The 19,555-nt window shown below is 51.1% G+C and overlaps 1 protein-coding gene across 8 annotated transcripts in view; it reads right to left on the bottom strand.

The window, feature by feature from the left end:
• Positions 1-2,306: 2,306 nt before the first annotated feature.
• The window catches only part of MAST2 (microtubule associated serine/threonine kinase 2), a 130,376-nt gene continuing 113,127 nt past the window's right edge, over positions 2,307-19,555 (bottom strand). For all 8 annotated transcript variants that reach the window (XM_081144674.1, XM_081144673.1, XM_081144675.1 and 5 more), the window contains 19 exons: positions 17,608-17,709; positions 15,292-15,424; positions 14,404-14,465; positions 14,064-14,149; positions 13,378-13,586; positions 12,224-12,362; positions 10,269-10,401; positions 9,321-9,486; positions 8,658-8,759; positions 8,351-8,473; positions 8,065-8,174; positions 7,542-7,696; positions 7,030-7,313; positions 6,728-6,922; positions 6,055-6,281; positions 5,776-5,898; positions 5,205-5,341; positions 4,861-5,066; positions 2,307-4,556 (listed from right to left, as the gene is read on the bottom strand). In XM_081144674.1, the coding sequence (XP_081000800.1) occupies positions 3,088-4,556; positions 4,861-5,066; positions 5,205-5,341; positions 5,776-5,898; positions 6,055-6,281; positions 6,728-6,922; positions 7,030-7,313; positions 7,542-7,696; positions 8,065-8,174; positions 8,351-8,473; positions 8,658-8,759; positions 9,321-9,486; positions 10,269-10,401; positions 12,224-12,362; positions 13,378-13,586; positions 14,064-14,149; positions 14,404-14,465; positions 15,292-15,424; positions 17,608-17,709 (4,161 nt within the window). In that variant the 3' untranslated portion in view covers positions 2,307-3,087. The remainder of the gene's footprint in view (positions 4,557-4,860; positions 5,067-5,204; positions 5,342-5,775; positions 5,899-6,054; positions 6,282-6,727; positions 6,923-7,029; positions 7,314-7,541; positions 7,697-8,064; positions 8,175-8,350; positions 8,474-8,657; positions 8,760-9,320; positions 9,487-10,268; positions 10,402-12,223; positions 12,363-13,377; positions 13,587-14,063; positions 14,150-14,403; positions 14,466-15,291; positions 15,425-17,607; positions 17,710-19,555) is intronic.

The following is a 19,555-nucleotide window of genomic DNA, read 5'->3' as shown; positions in this document are numbered from 1 at the left end:
CTCAGCCTAGACTGTGCTCCTAATGGGAGACAGGCCTTGTGATTTGCCTGTTCCACAAGGATGACCTAAAGTGGGAGAATGGTACTTTTTAAAGGGAACAAGGATGACCACGTTTAAAAGAAAAATAGCAAAAATGAATTTTCAGTCCAAAACAAATTGTATGTCAGAATAATGTAACAGAATCATAATAGTCAATGAACTGTTTCATGTAATTTAGAAAATACTGCATACTTATTTTTTCATCAATATAACGAAGTATATGGTGTAGGAAAAAAGCCCCAAAACTTGATTGGAATCTCTCCACTTCTTCAACCCTATATTCCTTTCCTTATCTCTTTTTTCCTCTTCAAAGCCAAACCTTCTGAAAAAACTCTAAATTTATCTTTATTGCCTCACCTCCTTAAGCATTTTAATAGTTTCTGCCATTTCCTGAGACTGCTCTCCATGGTCTTCAATAACCATCACTGTTGACCTCCCCATGAAAAACTCTCCCATTGGCTCCATGACGACTCACTCATCTAGTTTTCCTTCTACATCTGTTTAATTCTCCTGGACTTCTCCTGCTGCCTTCTCAGTTATGCCTTTTCCCCTGGCAGTTTTGTCCATATCCATGAATTCACCTACCATCTCTAGGCTAATTTATCCTACTTTGTTTCTCCTGCTCAGACCTCTACTAGGAGGTACATCTCATATTCAGCATATTGAATGCAGGGTCACCACCTCGTCCTGTTTCTCTTCTGTTATTTCACATTTCAGTGAATGGAATATATAATTCATCTACTTATGTAAGTCAGAAATGTAGTCATTATTCTTGGTACTTCCTCTGCTTCATGTCTACATAAAACCCACATACCAAGTTTACTTTCTAAGTATCGAAGACACCACTTCACCTTCATTACTATCTCTAACCTTCATACCGGAAGCCCTCCCATCTTCCATTCTTGCCCCCCTCAAATCCACTGTCATTATAGCAACTGGAGTTGTCTTTTTAAAGTACAAGTCTGAACCTATATAAAACAAATAACTTTCCATTGCTATTAGGATTACAAAATTCTTAAAATGGTTTGACTTCTCCCAAGCTCAGGATCCAGTTCCCCACTTTACTCTTCACTGGCTTCCTCCCCTTGGGTTATTCCCAATGTCTTGGGCCTTTTCCTTTTGTACTTATTCTCTGTACAGTCCCCATCTACTCCTATGCCTTTAATTACCATCTACTTGCTGACAATTGTGACCAGCTCCCTATGCTTTCCTTCCTGGGAAACCTCACTGTTGTCCTAGTTCAGACCATAACGGGTCACTACATTTTCCTCCTGGTCTGCTGCTTCACTTGGACCTCCCTGTACTGCAGCTAGTGATCTTCCTAAAACATAAGTCTGATTATACCAGTTCCCTGTGGTTACCTCTCAGAAACTCCTCACTCCCCTCAGGCTAATCTGGCAGTTTCTCAACTGCCCCACTGGCACTTGCCCTGTGCATTACAGGATGCTTAGCATCTCTGTGCCTACTCCTCCAACCCTCCTCTTCTGCCATTTCCAAACCCCTAAGGGGGCAGTTCCTCCCTCTCATGAGCTGCCGCAAGATGTGCCTGCCCAGCCCCTTCACCTGTGATATGGTACTTCTAACCAGATCCTGATATACATAGGGGGTGGGCTCCCCCAAGCAACCAGTTTTATTCCCAGCGTCCAGTACAGGGGGTCAGCTATCAATGAATGCCTGGAGGAAGTGAGTTCAAGAGGGGACCTGAAGGCTGAAGGGCCAGATGTCCCACTTGTGGGCTCTGCCACGTAGGCAGAGCACGCCCTCTGGCGGCCACAGCCTTCCACCAAGAGCTGCGGTGTGCTTGAAGTACCCAAGCCAGTGACCCAGAGGCATTTTCCAGTTTCCATGCCTCTTGATGCCTCACCTTTGGACCTAGGCATTGGATTTTGGGACAATTAGTGCAAAGCAGCACTTTCACAAGTTCATCACCTGGAGGCACTCTTCTAGCCTTGGCACTCCACCACAGCCCTTCTCCCTGCTCCTAGGCCATCTCCTGACTTCCAAGGGTGGTCCCACAGATGGGATCCCTCTCCCTTTGACACCACTACCCAGTGCAGTTGCACTCAGCAACATCCATCTCCAGTGCAGAGGCCTACCTGACAATAGCCCAGAAAGGGCTCACTGGCTATAAACATTAATGACTTATTACTAAACACAGAAGGCAGTTCTCTTATTTTCATCCCACCTGGCCTTCCAGCATTTTACCAAGTAACTTCACCCATTTTAAAACACTTTTCTCTCTCATATTTTATGATTCTCTTCTGGTGGCTGCTTCTAAGTCTTTCTTTGCCTTAAAAGCTTGTGCTCAATGATCCTGTGTATCATTATTGATGCATTGATGGCTCTCAATTTTCTGTCATCACTCCAGATTCCTCTGCTGAGTTCCAGACCCATACATCCAGTTACTTTCTGGATGTCCCCCAAGTACCAAGTTCAACTCTTCGCCTCCCTCCACCTTTTTTCCTCATTTTCTGGCTAAGAGGCATTCCAATTTGGGATATATATGTGGGTTCTGGAATCAAGGGAGACCTAGGTTCTAATCCTAGCTCTGCCTGAGATATGATCTTACTAATGTCTGCAAACCTGAGTTCCCTTATCTATAAAGCAGGAATATTAGTTGCTTGAGTTTCTCATCACCTACAGAAAGTCTAAACTCCTGGAAGACCATTAGTTATGACACTTGCCTAACTCACTAGGCCCATTTCCACTATGAATTATTTTCGGTTCCTTGAATATACCAGGTATATGGTTAAGTGCTATACTCTCTGCTTGGACATCCTTTCTTACATTAATTCCTACTCTTCTAACCCAGCAAACTACTACCTATTACCTATCCCTCAGATTTGAGCTCAGATGTCATAATCTCAGAAGCCAAGCTAGATTAGATGCCCCTCCCCTGACAGTGGAAACTTATTTATTATCAGCAGCAACATAGGACCTTGAGTTACATCTGTGTTGACTGAAGGAAAGAAGTAAGCAAAAGACATAAAGATGGTTTCCAAGAGCATGTATTACACAGGTCTGAGTGCAACAAATGGCATACAATGGCTATGTTTGCTTTAATAGCTCATCGGTTGCCAATGCCAAGTCCTGATGCTTGTGACGGTCTCCTGGGTCTCGGCCCCTCTGGAGCAGGCTAGGCCCTGGCTCGTGGGTGAGGGGGCAGCTTCTGCTTGGAACATTCTGCCTCCTGTTACCTGAGGCATCAGGCACTTTGGTGATGCCCAGGGCTGGCTCCCCTTTCTCTATTTGTGCACACTCAGGCTCCCATCGCCAGCTTTGGCTGGAAAGCTCACAAGGTTGGTGGGCCAGCCCAGGGGCGTTGGGTGGCCATGACTTCCCCTCCTGCCTAGGATACAGGTTCTCAGGGTGGGCTGGAGTTGTGGCTTTCAAATCCTGGGAGCTGACTAACCCACCTTCCATTGTTGCCTTTCTGCTTGAGGATGCCCCCTCTGGACCCTCAATAAGAAACTTCCAGGACCATGGGCCTGGCTCTCCAGAGGTGGAGGAGGCAGTGGGGCAACTGGTGGGGATAAGTCCTGAAGAGCTGGGACAAAGTGCTGTTAGTGCCCGGGTGTGGAGGAGCTGGGCCTTCAAGCAGCCTTCAGGGGGCATGGGGTCTGTGGGTCCAGCCCTACCCAGGCTGGGAACTGGTGACAAGGAGCTGGCAGCCTCCTCAAAGGCTTGTGGAATCCCAAGCCTCCTCTGGGGGTCACCAGGGCCCTCCATTCTGGGGTCCCTGGGCAAGAAGGCATCTTCTTTCTCACCCTCTCCTGCTCCTCTGAGGGGCGGATCCTGGCCCACTTCTGGGTTAGGTACCAAGCTTGGCTCCTGCACACCTTGGCTGTTCTCAGGCCCCTCGTCAGTGTCATCCTCTGAAGAGTCAACCTCACGGATGGCTTCCTGTTTCTGCAGTGACTCTCGCCGCTCAGCCCGGTCCTGTCGGAGGGTGCCTAGAGCTCGTGAGGGAGCAGGCTGCAGCACCCCCTTCCCTGGCAGTGCTCCCTTCCCAGACAGCACACTCCTGGTCCCAACTACCTCCAGAGGACTGACTTCCCTGGGTGGCAGTTCTTTCTTTAGCTCAGGGTGGGGCAGGTCAAGGCTATGCTTTCGAGAAGTGGCTAGCTTCTTCTCAGAAGCGGCAAGTGCAGCTGCCAGTTTCTCAGCTGACTGCACCCTCTTAAGTAGTGGTGAGCGGGGAGGCTCCGCACTCTTGGGCCGTGAGAGTTGCCTGCCTAGGGGAGGCGACAAGTGAAGCTTGGTGGGGAGGGCCTGGATTCCATGGCCAGAAAGGGGTGATGGGGAGCGTTGGGGCGAAGCTGCTGGTGGTGGAGAAGGGGTGTGGGCCAGTGGTGACAGTGGGATGCTGCCTGCTGACTTGCGCCGTGGAGAGCGGTACTGCCGTTGGAGCTTGGGTGCCAGACCGTGGAGGGAGCTGGGCCGTGTATGCCCAGAGCCAGCTGGAGAGCTGGGCACGCTGGAGCTGGGCGAGCTGCTCTGTGACGAATTCCCTGCCACTTTGCACAAACAAACAAAGGCAGAGAGAGCAATGTTAGCTGTTAGAAATGACTGAGGGGCAAGGCAGGGCTGAGCTCTGGAATGTCCCAGGTTCATCAAGGTTACCCCACCACTGAACCAGAGCCCGGGCTATGGAGATGAAGTCACCCTCCACCCCTATCACCATCTCCCCAAGACTGTTGGATCTTTCAGGGAGTGGGTTGAATGAAAGTTTCAGAGTAGAACCCATGAGAACTAGAGAGGGCCCAGGCACTTTCCTACCTCCCAGGGTTGTCTCTGCAACATGCAGGGAGCCCTTCCTACCTGAATGCACAGCATCAGGGGTCACCCGGTAGCCCTGAGTGGGAGATCGGGGGGAAAGGCTGTGGCTGTGGCTGTGGCTGTGTGTGGGAGAGCCTGGCCCGCTCTCCCCTGATGACAAGGAGCGGTTAAGGGAAGAGAGGCTGCGGCTGGTGTGGAGCAGGGATGCCTGCTTGGTGATCTTCCTGAACAGGGAGCTCCTTTTTCTGCTGCAGAGACAAGAGTCCGAAGGCTGTCTGCCTTGGTGCACAGGACACAGCATACACTGGGCTCAGGGCCAAGGCCCCCAGCACACAATAGCACCATAAACTGGCTCAGAGCAGACCCTTGGGCCAAGTCTGGCTCACCTTTCTTGCCCATCTTTGCCCCTGCTCCGCTTGCTCCTTCGGGCCATCTTGGCCTTGTAGCTGCCCCTCCGAGCTGGCCCCACTTTAATGGATGTGTTCTCCAGGGGAGTTGTTGAAATAGACACCTTGTTTCCACTCTGGGGAACAGAACATGAGCCTAGGCTAAGGAGGTGACCATATTCTTGACCCAACCTCTACCCCTGGGCATGGCTAGACCACAGCGCTAGCCTCTGTCTCTGTATCAGCATGTCTCAACCACAGCCCTGTCTTCTCTCTTCACAGGTTAGCAAATGGCTCTGACTGGAGCCCAAGTGGTTTGGGTTGTGGAGGTAAAGAGGCTTACCTGTCCTGCTCGCCAATCCTACCCACAGCTTAGGAGTATCCCCAGGCCTTGGTCAGTGAGGGTGCTGCCTTCCAATGAGAACTCACTGCTATGGCCATACCCAAGCTTTGTGTGTACGTGCGTCTATCCTCGGTGAGTGCCAGGTGTATGTGTGCTCGACTCTCCCACTCCCCTCACAGACTCGCAAGGCTGGGGCCAGCCACAGCAGGCAGCATACCCAGCACTAACCTTCAGGATTAGCTCCACCACCTCTGTGTGCACCAGCCCATGCACAGGCTCCCCGTTGACATGAGTGATGAGGTCACCCTGACGAAGCCCCGCCTCACTGGCTGGACCTCCATCCTCCACGTGCTGCCCAGGGAGAGAACAGTTCTCAGCCTAGAGCCTGAGCATGGCTCCTGAGGGTAGTAGGGGCAGGGGCAGGGGCAGGGACAGGCTGGCCCTAGTCAGGGGAAGGTAGAGAAGTGAAGAAGCTGGGAGACAACAGGTCTGCATGGCAAGACATACCCACACCATGTGGTGCACAGTGTAGACGTCCGAGTCACCCATGTAGACACGGATGGCCCGCAGGGTGAAGCCATACTTCTTGCCAGCTCGGTGAATGATGATGGGGGTCCTTGGGTTGCTGAGGGCTGGTAAGAAGTCCCTGCTTGGAGAAGAGTCCCTGGATGATGGGTTAGATGACTGGGAATGTGGGGACATGGGGCTGGCCAACGGAGAGCAGGTGTGGTGTTCTGGAGGAGAAACCAGGACTTAGTGGGTCGGGGACCCTGGCCTGGTCTTATTCCCAGACCAGCGCCCTGCCTAGGCTGTTGATCCCACACAGCTGTAGTCAGAGACAGTGCCTGAGCCCAGGTATGCCTTTCCCACAGCCTCTAAGCAGCAAAGCCCCCTCCTGTACCCAAAGCCTCAGACCCCAGCAGGTGATGGGGAATGGCAGCTGGCATTTACTGAGTGCTTGCTTATATGTACCAGGGACCATATAAGCTCTTCATACATATTTAAACTAGAGATCTCTAGTTTCATAGTAAAGGGACAGCAGTGACACACAGTCTCTCAGGTACCTGCTCCTCAACATGCAACGCACAGACACACCAGCCCTGTGCAGACTCCTGCCACAGGCCCAGAGAGATTCCAAGGCCCTTCCTGTGAGCTTTATCCTAGTTCCCCAGGGCCTCACCTGCAGGAATGAGGAGGGACAGGGCTGTGGCTGAGGCAGACTTGATCACTTTGTTGATGGGGCGAGCAGTGCGCTTTTCTAGAGAGTCCCCAGAGAGCAGCCGGTGGCGGGCCCTGCGCACTGCCAGGTCACTGATGGCCTTGGCTGTGGCTCCCTCAGCCAGCTGTGGGGTCCCACGGCCTCGGGTCTCCATGGCTGTGGGCCCAAATGAGCAATGAGACCTGCAATGCAGCTGAGCCTCCCCTCCCTGCCTCCCTGCAATATCGTCTAGCTTGGCCCTTTGGCCACCTGCCGGGCCACACCTGGACTAGAACCACTGCTCTGGCCAAAAGGCTCCTCATCCACCTTCAGCTGCTGCTCCACTGGCCGTTCACGGATAGGCCCAGACAACCCTTCTGCAGACAGAGGTGTCAGAAGCCATATGCCCTCCTGCTGATGCCTCCTGGGGGTGCTGGGAGCCTCCTCAGGGCCCTCAGGGAAGCGGGGCATGTCCAGGAGGCCTGAGCAGTGACGTCGCACTGTTAGTGGAGGGCTTGAGTCACTTTCCGTGTGGGATGACTCAGACACCGACAGCCGCTTCCGCAATCTGCGAGACACAAGGCCTACAGTGAGATGGCTCTGGTGGTCTCCCTCCTCCAGCCCAGGTTTCCTTAGGGTCTCACAGAACTCTTCTCAGACATTCCTGAGGAGCCGTTCTTGTGAATGCCCCTTCATTGCCACCAGCACTCCTCCCCAGCATCTGAATCTCGCCCATAATCTGTAACAACTGATGGATGGCTGTGCTGCCCACTCTGGGTGAACTCTGGGTGCTCACATCTCAGGGGAGCCAATCACCCAGCTCCGGTCCCGACCCTTGAGCCCTGCCAGGCCATCTGAGCGGTCTTCCTTCTCCTCACTCAGGCTGCGCTTAGTAGGGGGTGGTGTCCGGCGCTCCTCAAGCAGTGACAGCCGCTCCATGCTACTGTACACCTGTGGGCACAGAAGACGTGCTGGGGACGGGCTCCAACAGACTCACCTGAGGAGCAAAAAGTATCCTTGCACCTGAAACCAGGAATCTGAACCAGTTCTCCCCTCCCCTCCCCTACACATATCATTGAATGTTTAAGGAAACAGCGATTCCACTGGGCTCACCTGGCCTCACCCCTGGTATCTTATATGTCAAGGCTGGAGTGGTTCTAGAAGTATCTGTCCTATGCAGGCCCAGCCTTTCCTCCTCTTTTTCTTGAGGTAGCCCCATCACCTCCTCCCCCAGCCTGCCCTAGGCATATCCCTTAACAGGTCCCCTTCTCCCAATCCTCCAGCCTGTTCTCCCCAGCGTGGGCCTGCCTCAGTGGTACCTTGCTGAATCTGGGAGAGCAGGAAGAGAACTGGCGGATCTCGAGGCAGCCATCTTCACTCACTTCCTCCTCCTCCTCGGAGTCCATGTGCTGGTATCGATCTGAGCGGGCTGGGTCAAACACGACAGACCCCTTCAGAGGCCACTGGTGGTGGCCTCCTTTTGACTCTAACAAACCTCAGAAGGGCCTGGAGAAGTTGCTCTCCCAGTGCCAGGTTCAGGGTGCACAGGTGTTTCTGAAAAAACAGGTGGAAGCCCTACTCCTCCCGCCCCATCGGTGGCCTTACTGTCAAAGTAGCTGGTATCATCCTCTGACTCCAGTTGGGGAATAAATTCAGCCTTCTGGCGAAGGAGTCCTGTCCAGTCCAGGCCGGTGAAGAATGGGTGCTGCTTCACCTCACAGGCACTGCCTATGGGATGGGGTGAGCAGGGTGGAGTCCAGACTTTCCAAGCTCTTCTGCCCAGAGGGAGCAGTGGAATTTCCGGATGCAGAGCCACTGCCCACACTTGAAGCCTGACCCTCCTGGTTGCACGGACTCAGCCTCCCTCCTCCCTCTTCCAAGTGGTGAGGAAGATTAGTGGGGCCTGTCCTACCTGTGCCCAGTCTCTCCAGAGGGTTCTGGTGGAGCAGTTTAGAGGTGAGGTCCTGGGCATCTGGTGGCAATGCATCATCCCCCTCAGGCCACACAATCTCATCTGAAAGGTCATTGGGGGTGAGAAAAGGAGTGGGCTACAGAAGGGTCTCAGAAGTTGTGGGCAGAGTGGGAGATGGAGAAGATGGTCCTCAGAGAGGATAAGGGTAGGGAGGCATAAAGGGCTCAGCCAAGACCCCTGAAAGCTAGCCTGGGACCCCAATTCCTTAAGTACCATATATTCCAGTCCTCCTGGAGCACACACCCTAGAGCACGGCTTGCTCTCAGATCCAGGGTGGGCACAGCAAAGCCGTGACTTCCCTGTCCTGAAGCTCCAGCTCCCCCGGCCTTTACTCTCCAGACACCTGTACACTCCCACACAAAACTCCCACTCACAGGATACGCACAGAGACAACACTCATGTACATATGGGGGGTGCATGAGCATAAACAAGAAGACCCAGGTGACACACAGAGTGTGCCTGTGCACACACATCTAAGAGGCAAGTATACCATCACACACACATGAACTCAGAAAAGAAGGCATAAGAGTCACAGTTACATGTGTAAATCATATTTGTGGATCCAGACTCTGCCTCCCCATGGGCCAGGGTGATGGTACCTACCACTGATCACTTGCCCAAAGAGCTCCTCCGGAGTGTCTCCAAAGAAAGGGACGCAACCCACCAGGAACTCATACAGGATTATGCCCATGGCCCACCAGTCCACTGGCTTCCCATAGCCCTGACGCAGAATCACCTCAGGTGCAATGTACTCCGGAGTCCCGCATACCTGGGCACAGAGAAGCCAGGCCGGCTCAGCATCCTGAGGCAGCCTACTGGCATGACAGCTGGAGGGGGGGGATGTTCCCACCTTTGGGGTAAAAAAGTCTCTGAATAAAGACTAAAGACTCAGCTACCTTTGGTTAATGAGCAAGATCAACCAGGGTACCAGAGTTGGAACTGTTTGGTGGGGCGAGTTGATGTGTCTCCTAATTACCCAAAACATCTTCTAGCCTGGGATCACCACTCCTTGATCCCTCAACACCTCCTTCTGGCATCTCTGGGCCCCACCCCACAATTGGCTTCTGCCCTCCAGTCTCCCAAAGAGCAGACCCTACAGTCATATGACTATTACAGGGACTTGTGAACAGTAACAACCTAGAGTGTCAGAGCAGGGAACGTCCAGAGGCTAGGCTCAAGAAGCTGGGCCACAGCCCAGTGGAAATTTGGAGCTGTGTGCCAAGAACAACAGCTCTAGGAGCCTAGCTCTTGACTGAGGCCAGGGCGGTTCAGAACAGACCTCATACCAGTCTCTGGGAGTCAATGGTTACATGCCCTATTTTCTCCTAACTCTGAGGAGGAAGATGATTTGGGGTTTTATGACTCTATAATTCTCGTGGTCCACCCTATTTCCTAAATGTGCTACCTATCTCAGTGCCTCCCTGGAATCAAAAGATAAGAAAGATAGGAACTCCCAGTCCTAACATGTATCTACAGGGTAACCATGCGGCTCCCAGTCCTTATTCTGAGGCCTGGAATTCAAGCCCCAAAGTCTCAACCATCCTTCCTTACCTGCTTGTCCAGGAACTCCCGGGCATCCTTTTCAATGTGGCCCTCATATAAGTTTGTCGTCAGGCTCATGAGGCCAATTTTAGAAAGGCCAAAGTCAGTGAGCTTGATGTGCCCCATGGATGTAATCAGGAGGCTGGGAAATCAGAGAAACAGAAGAATGCTAATTTTAGTATATGCCAGATTTTCTCACTCAGACTTCTACAGGGCTAAGGTGGGACACAGCAGGGTAGCTTCAGCAGGGAGCTGGAGCCGTGAAGAAATAGACAGCTCTGGCTTTGTGAGTGCTGCATTCTGCACACACAACCTGCTCCTCGCCTGTTCCCCCAACCCACTTCTGTTTACTGCCCTCACTGTACTCCATACTGGGGGCAGGCATCCCCAGCTAAAGAACACTTTCTTCCACTGAGGGAGCCTCATCATAAGGCTATAGCCATTCCCAGTCCCCTCTCCTCACCTGGGTGACTCACAGTACCCCGGACTCAGGGGCACATACCCTTGTTCCATGTCCGAGGTGGGTCTTAGAAGGCGGGTTGGTTGGGAGAAACTAGAAATCAGATCTCACAAAGAAGTGTCTCTTTCCTCTCCCTTCACACACTGCCTGAGCCATTTCACTTTGTGTGAAAGCTGCTCCCTGCCACCCCTTTATTCCATGATTCCCAAATCAGTATCTCTGGTCCTGACTTCTGCAGCTCCATGTCTACTGACTGCCCAGATGTCTTACAGGCACCATAAACTCAACCTGTCCGAAACAAAGCCATGCTTCCTAACTGGCCCTCTTCTCAGTGAAAAGCAATAACTTCTGTTACCTATTGAGCTCTGTGATAAGCACTTTGTTGATTGTTTGTAAAAATATTTTGGCTCCTGAAAGGTCTTACAGAGTAACTAATACAATGGAAGTAGGTATTATCTCCATTTTCAAGAGGAGGAACGTGAGGCTCAGAGAGGTTTCACAGACTCAAGCTCACAGAGTTAACGAGTGGTCACCTCAATGTAGGTCTGCCTAATGTCAATGCCACTTTCCACTTCAGAGGCTTATCGCCATGCACCAGTCCCAGGCTAGAAACCTGGACAATATCCCAGACTCCTGCTCTCTCACTTCTCTCTGCACTCCCACCACAACCTTATCGCTTCCTTTCTACTCCCCACCACTGTCCCCTCTTATCCATCCTAACAGTTCAGGTGCAAGCACTGTTTTGGCCTGGTCTACCGCAACAGTCTCACCATCTCTTTCCACTGACAAAGTGATCTTCCAAATCTAAACCCAAAATCTGGGCGTGTCATTCTTTCACACCTTTGGTTCATAGGCTCTTCAAAGACCTCTAGAACCCTTTAAAATAAAACCAAACCTAACAAAAAGGCCCTTGATGATCTAATTCCTGCCTATCTCTCTGGCCTTCTCTCTTATTACTCTGACTAACCAACAATCTCGCTTCAGCCGCATTATTTGTTGTTCCTAAACAGGTCACACCTGTGTGACTCTGCAAATCCCACTCCCCAGCTTTGGAAAGCTCCTCCCACCTTTTCCCCATTGACTAATGCCTTCCAAGAAACAGCCTGTACACGGATATTTCTGTCTCCCACACTAGACCAAGGACTATTTTATAGCCCATAATATCGTGCTTGGCACAGAGTAGATGTCAGTAAACGTCAGAACACTTGTTCAGCCATCTATTATATATGTTGATTCTTTTGTTCCTGCTTGGCTTCTTGAGTGGCATTCATCAGTAACTCTTACATGTCACCAAAGCCTTACAGTGCCTCTGCCAGACCTTGCTGGCAATGGTCTTTGCATTTAGGTGACCAGGGGTAGGGTACTGGGCATAGAAGGATACCCACATGACCACTGTTTCCTAGAAGCCAATTTAGTATAGATTCAAACATGCTCTGTCTGCCTCCATTTATCTAGAGACCCAAGACGGAGAACTTGGAACAAGGGACCCAGAGACTAGGCGTACTTGTCAGGCTTGAGGTCACGGTGCACGATGCCATAGTTGTGTAAGTACTCCAGGGCTAGCACAGTTTCCGCAAAGTATAGACGCGACATGTCCACAGGCAGGGCCCCAATGTTCTTCAGCAGAGTGGCACAGTCTCCTCCTGCAACAAGGGTGCCACCATGAAGGAAGGATCCAGTTCTCTGCTCTCAATGGTCTCAGGTTTACAGTGTCTAAGTCTCCAGAGGAGACAGCCTCCTGGAAGACACTGGTGCTAGAGACTGTGATTCTAGCCCCTCTGTTGTTGGCACAGGGTGAGACAGAGTGGAGGGAAGCAGGAGGTCAGGAGAATGGCCATTTAGGCCACTGTTCAGGCCAGAGAGGGAAGGAATCCAGGCCTCTGTGCCTGTAGGTTGATTTGTAGAGATAGGACTATGTTATTTTAGGATGGGAATCCTGTATATTGAAAACACATCTGGTTGACACTTTAGCATTGCTCATTTATTTCCTTCCTGATGGCTGTCCTTTATTTGCTGAGTGAGGTAACTGTAAACTCCCTACTAATTAAAAGGGGAGTTTTTTTCAGCTTCAAGACTTAGGCAAAATACCTTTGGAAGCTGTACACAGCAGTGAGAAGGGGAGAGGGCAGGCCACCGGCCAAGCAGCTGCACGTGATGCTCTTCTGCTCCATCCCAAGAGTATTTTGTGTGTCCTTAGGGGGAGCCCCTTTCACAAGCCATCAGCCAGGGCAATGGCTTTCCTGACTTCTGAGGACCCACATGCAGTCCTCCCAGCATCCAACCCTAGGCTTTTGTGGCTTTGCTACCTCATTTGCTCCTGCCTGGTCCACAGGAGAGGTTGTGCAGGCTTTGGGGTAAAGGATTCTATAGCTGCCAGGCTGACACATCCTGTCCCAGAGTGCCTCTCATTGCACCAGACATGGGCAGTCTCGGCAGTCTCATGGCAGCTATTGCTGCAGAAGCCTTCCCTGTGAGGGGCAGGGAGCCGTGTGCCCACTGTAGCCAAATGGGCTGAGATCCTAAGGCAGAAACCAATGTTAAAGAGACAGGGAAGCTGGGCCTTGAAACTTTATCACTATGTAAGCTATTGGTCCCAGCTCAGGGCTAAGTCTCAGATTGTGCCTTGGCCTCCATGCCAGACCACCTTTCCCTGAGTACCTTCAACATACTCCATCACCATGCAGAGGTGGCGCTTGGTCTCAAAGGAGCAGAACATGCTGACCACAAAGGGGTTCTCAGCAAAAGTCAGTATGTCGCGCTCCACGAAAGCCTGCTGGATCTGATTGCGCAGGATCAGGTTCTGCTTGTTGATCTTCTTCATGGCAAAGCGCTGCCGGGTAGACTTGTGCCGCACCAGGAACACGGCCCTGGGAAACACAGCGCACTCAGTCCCCCACAGACCCACAGCGCCTGAGCTGTGCCCTCCACCACCCAGACCCGGGGTGGCCAAACTGCCTCCTCTTACACCTTATAAATGTGTAGAACAAAGGAGCAGGGCTGTGTTATCAATGAGAAGGACCTGGGCCCCCTGCCCATAGAGCTCCTCAATTTCCTGAGATACCAAGTCCTAGGGACACAGCTCAACCCTTCCCCAGAGCTCAGTGAGAGGAGTGCTACTGAGAGGAGTGCTACCGAGAGGTGTGGGAATCGCCTGAGGGAAGAACAATACTCAGATGCCAGAGGAAACTGAACTCTTGCCCCTCCAGGAGGATCTGGGGAGAGAGAGGGTCCATCCTGAGGCATCTGCTGCCCAGAGATTGGGTATCATATACTTCCTTCGAGAAGGAAGAGCCCAAGGGCTGACTTAGCTGCAGTCCCGGCCACACCCTGACCCCTGCCTTTACCCGTAGGCGCCATTGCTGATGAGCTTAATGGTTTCAAAGTCTTCTTCACAGGGTGTCTTTTTAGATGTCAGAGATGCCCCACGGCCCTGGAAGACAAGGGAAAAGGCAAGAGGCAGGCATGCTTCTCAGGGCCCATAAGTTTAGGGAAGCTATGGCCCCATCATTAGCTCAGCTCCTAGCCCTGCTGTGGCCTCCTGCCCGGTCTCAGGAGCTGAATGACGTCTCAGGCAATGTATACAACCCCCATCCGCCTCCTCTAGATGTTCTAGTCAAGAGAACACACAGCTCCTTGCTTCACAGGCCCAGGCTCCAGGACTGGGGCAGGAGCTCAGCATCTTACCTCGACTGAATCATCAGTCTCTGGAGTATCAGGACTGTCATAGCTGCTCAACTGGGCCATTTCTAGAAACAAAGCAAGGACACAGAGAAGAGTGTGCGTGGCACTGTCAGGCATCTGGGCAGTCCACACTTATCACATGGCAGGTGCGTGTACGGGAGGCATTAATGCTTTCTACATGAGTCTGGGATGCAGACTGGTCCTGCACCTCTCCTCAGTATAGTCACAGCTCTTGAACTTGTTTGCCAGTAATGCTGCCACTCCTATTTCTAGAAGCCCAGTGCCATTTATAAGGCCTGGCAAATTTTATAAAGCTACCCTAAAACTTGGGACAACTGCTGGAAAACAGGGCGTAAAGCTGGGCTTATCGGTCCCCATCCTGCTGGCTAAGATGGCTCTGCAGATGGGGCTGGGAAGCAGGGAAGGCAGGATGACCACTGACCAGGGACGTGCAAGCCACAGTTCATGCAGGGACTCAGTGGGAACCCCCGAAGAATGGAGAATCAGCTTCTGTAACTCTGAGCTGGGACCACCCCAAAGACACAGAAGGACTTGTAAGGTGGCAGCAGGAGAGGTAAGCATGCAGAGAAGGTGAGCAATTTGAAAATGGGACTGTGGTCCTTTTGTTGTTGACCTCTTTTGACCTTTGGCTCTAAATCCAATCTGACTAAGTCCAAGGCAGTCCAGGTTGGGCTCTATCAGGCAGATGTGAACAATTCTGAAGGAGGGGCTATTTTGTGACAGAGGACACAGGATTCCTCCTATAGCCCTGAGGCCCCCAATGCTGTGCCATGTCCATGCCCAAGCTAAGCCTCTTCTCCAAGCAGTTTCCCTGCTCTAAGTGCTGGTTAGCTGTGGGGCCTTTCTGCAGCCACCAGGCAGCGTGCTCACCCTCTAGGGGATCCCGTGTGAGGCCCAGTTGGCTAATGATGTAGCGGGGAATGTCACATTTAATCCCTTGTCCCTCTTTGGCGTGGCCCTCAGCTGCTTCCAACAGGTGGTAGAACTCTTCAGGGTCAAACTCCTGTACCAGGGGAAAGAGGTAGTCGATGGTGAGAGCCATAGTGGAGGCTATTGGCCTCCCTGATTTTATAGCCTACACCCAGCACAGGATGAACAGGAAGACTTTCCCTTTGAGATGGGACACCCCTACCCCTGAATACTCAAGAAACATCATGATTCAGGGATCAGGTGAGTAGGGACAAAACTCTCTTATAGGGCACTTCCAGATTGGAAATCCGAAGCATAAGCTGTCTCCCCAGCAACAAGAACCAGAGCTGTTGCTTTCAAAAGAGCTCAGCCTATTCACCTGGTCCAAAGCCTTCCACCAGCCAGATGGCACTGTCTGGTGTGTCCACACACTCAGTGTCCACAGCAGCAATCCTGGCACTCTCAGTTATGGCTCACAGCCCTGGCGATGCACGCATGCCTTCAGCTATTTACTGAGCACTTCCTGTGTGCTAGGGGCTAATGAGCCATGGGTATCAGGGCAGAGCAGTCCTTGTCTGTATGGAGCACATAGTAATGGAGCACATACTCATTTACTAAGTGCCTAGTAAGTGTCACACTCTGGGCTAAACCCTGGTAACACTCCTGTGACCTCGGAGAGGAAATGAAGGCTCACAGAGAGGAACTGACTGGTCCATGGTCACAGAGGTACGAAGGAACCCAAAACCAGCATTCAAACCCAGGCCTGACTCCAACTGGTTAACCATGGACTCATGTTCTTGAGGGAGAGGTCTTCTGCTTCGCCACTGCTTCCACTGCTTTCTTCACTTCTGGTCTCTAGTTTAGAGCTACGGCACTATCTACCTGGATACAATCTGAGCCAGACTTGGGAGTCCTTTTAATTTTGTATTCTTCCTCAGTCCCTGTAGTCAGAATGTGTCCCTCAGAAATGCCCTTCTCTGTTCTATCACTGTCCTAGTTCAGGCCACTCCTCTCTCTCACCTGAACTGTTTTAAGTGACTCTGCACTCCCTGGTTCATCCTGTCCTCTCTTCTAATTCACTATCTGTATTGCAGCCAGAGTAATCTTTCTCAGGAGTAAATCTAATGGAATATTACTCAGAAGCAAATAGGAACCAATTACTGACACCTGCAACCACATTTAGGAATCCCCAAAAACTGTGCTAGTGAGAGAAGTCAGAACATACTATATGATTGCATTTATATGAAACTGTGCAAAAGGCAAGCTGATCCATAGTGGAAGAGAGCAGATGAGTGGTTGCTTGGAAGTGGGAGGGGACTGACTGAGAAGGGGCAGGAGGAAACTTTCTGAGGTGAAAGAAATGGTATCTCACTGGTGGCAGTGACTGCCCCAGTTAAAACTCATTAACTATATACTCAAAAGGAATAGGTTCCATTTTATGTAAATTACACCTTTATAAACGTAGTTGAAAAAGTAATCTGACGGTCACATTCTTACCTAAACTTTCTGATGGCTTCAAGTGGCCTTAAAGGTAAATGCAAACTCCTGAGCCAAGAAGCCAGCACTCTCCATGATCTTGTGTGGACAACCTTCCAGGTTAACCCCTCACCAGTTCTTCAAACACACCCTGTGCTCGGTGCCCCTTACCCTTACCTGGCCAATGCAATCATCTTCAAGTTGCTGAGTAAGCTTCATGCCCCCCGGGACCTTTCACTGAATGCCCACCCCATGGAGGACCGGAGCACCTCTTTACCATGTTCCCGCTGTGCCTCATGCTTGCCTCAGTTGCAACTTCTTGCAATACCATAATTATTATTTATATGTCTCCAGGCCTTATCCCTAAGGCACTAAAAGACTAAATCTAACTCCACAACAGAGGAAGCCTCTTAGGATCAGGAACTCTGCTGGTCTTATGTCTGCATCTCCACCGTCCAGCATCAAGGTACTCAGTCGAGCGCTGCTGAACGACGAAATGATTCAGCTTGTGCAAACAAAACTGGCCTGTGTTCCTCATCCCTAAGGCCCCCACTGACCCAGGCCTGCTCAGTGTAGGGCTGGGCCAGACTAGTACCTCTCCCTGCCACACCCCTCAGGACCATCCAGTTTTCCTCAAAAGAACTCATTTGGTCCCCCAATGCTTGCATATCATATTTAAAAATGGACTTCGGCAGCAGAAATGGCAGTGGGTGCCACTAGTTTTGCTGACAGCAGAATATTCCTCTATAGCCCCACTCCCACCTCTCCATCCCCTACTAAACTTTCCGGGAGTCCACTCACCAGGCATTCCAGGAGGCGAGCTGGGCGGGCAATGACGATCATCAGCTTTTTCACCAGCTGCATCACAAAAGCCACTTCTGAACTCTCTGAGCGCTCATGAGCCTGTAGAGAAGAAAAGGTTGCTTAAGCAATCCACTGGCCCAGAGTGGTTGAGCTAAGCAGGACTGGGCTGGGCAGAGCTACACTAAAGGGAGAAACAATTTGGTGGTAAGGAGAGCTCTGCAAAGCAAAGAACACAGCGAAGGCCAGTGGGCTGTGAGAGTGAACAGGCGGCTTGTTGGAACCATGTGAGCCTTAGAAGCCTACGTGACACCAAGGAATGTCACACAGACACACTGCGTTACCTGCTCCTCCATTAACAAGCTTTGCTTACCCTCCAGACGCCAGCTTAAGGGGTAACTCTCAATAGAACCTTCACTGATGTTCACTTTCCACCCCAGACACACTGTCAGGAATAGACAGACTTCCAAGCAGGAGAGTGATGTGACCAGATAGGTGTTTTATTTTTATTGTTATTTTTGTTAATCCTCACCTGAGTATATTTTTTCCCATTGATTTTTAGAGAGGGGGGGGGGTGAGAGGGGTTGAGAGAGAGAGAGAGAGAGAGAAACAATGTGAGAGAGACACATTGACTGGGGCTGGGGATTGAACCTGCAACCCAGGTACTGCAGCCAAGTACATACCCTTGACTGAGAATGGAACCCAGGACCCTTCCATGCAGGGAGGGGGTGGGCAGTGCTCTAACCCTGAGCCACACTGGCCAAGCCACATAGGTGTTTTAGAAAGACCACTCTGGCTGGAGTGTGAATGGTGCACTAAAGAGGGCAAGCCTGAAAGCAGGAAAGCCCATTAACAGGCTATTGCAATAATGCAGATGAAAAAGGCATAAATTCAGGCAGTAAGAATGAAGAGAAATGGATAGATTAGGGCCATTTCATCTACCACTTTGGAGGTAGATGACTGAGTAGATCTGAAGGTGGATGAGCAGGAACAGAAGGTAACTGCAACTACAATTTTAGAGGAATTTCAGTGAACCCATAAATGAAATAGGAAATATAAGTTCTGTTTTGGACTTGCAGAGTTTGCAGTGCCTATAACAGGTACTTTCTTGGGTATTTGCTCAGCCAGGAGCCTTTCTCTTTGTTATGGAAACTGTTCTGCCTTCTAGGAGCCACATTTGTATTGCGTTGTTTCACCTTCCTCCCCACATCCAATAGCTGACCAGTGTGGATTACTTTCCTAGGAATTTAAAAATGCATGGAAAGACAGCCATTACTATTAGTGTGGCAGAACTACATAATCTACTCTGGAGTGAAAAGGGATGGCCACATCTACCAAGGAGATAAAGAAACAGAAGCACAGAGCAAAAGAGAGATGAGAGGAGGATGACTGCTTCCTGGGCTTTCAGAGGTTCTGGCTTCTAGTTCTGGTCCCTTCCTACGGCCTGGCTGCATTTCTATCTTCAATGTTCCACCCCTTTTATAACTAGTTTCCTTTCCTACTTGAACTACTCTGAGTTGGGTTTCTATTACTCGCAACTGGAGAATACTAACCATCTGGAGCACTGATCTGGAGTTCGGGTGAAGGGGGAGAAGAGGCCATAGGTGGGAGTCCTCGGCATGTGGGTGACAACTGAAGCCATGGAGTGGGAGAGTGTGAAGAAGAGAAAGAGGGGAATGGGCGCTCAGGATGGTGCCCTGTGGAATATCGCATTTAAGAGAAGGAACTTGTGAAGGGACAGCAAGTCTGCAAGACTGGGGAGAACAGGGTCATGACAACCAGTGGGGGGGTTAAGGAGAGGTATTCACTGTGTAATGTTCTGCAGAGAGGTGAAGAAAGATGAGAGCTGAAAGTAGTCATAGGCTTTGGCAACTGGCCAATTAGTTCCTTGGTGATTTCTGCCTGAAACAGTTTTAGTGGAATGGCGGGAAGGGAAAGTAGAAGGTGG

The sequence above is a fragment of the Miniopterus schreibersii genome, assembly GCF_964146895.1.
Source record: "Miniopterus schreibersii genome assembly, chromosome: 8".
In the NCBI taxonomy this organism is placed as follows: Eukaryota; Metazoa; Chordata; class Mammalia; order Chiroptera; family Miniopteridae; genus Miniopterus; species Miniopterus schreibersii.
This window is presented reverse-complemented; position numbering and strand designations above follow the sequence as displayed.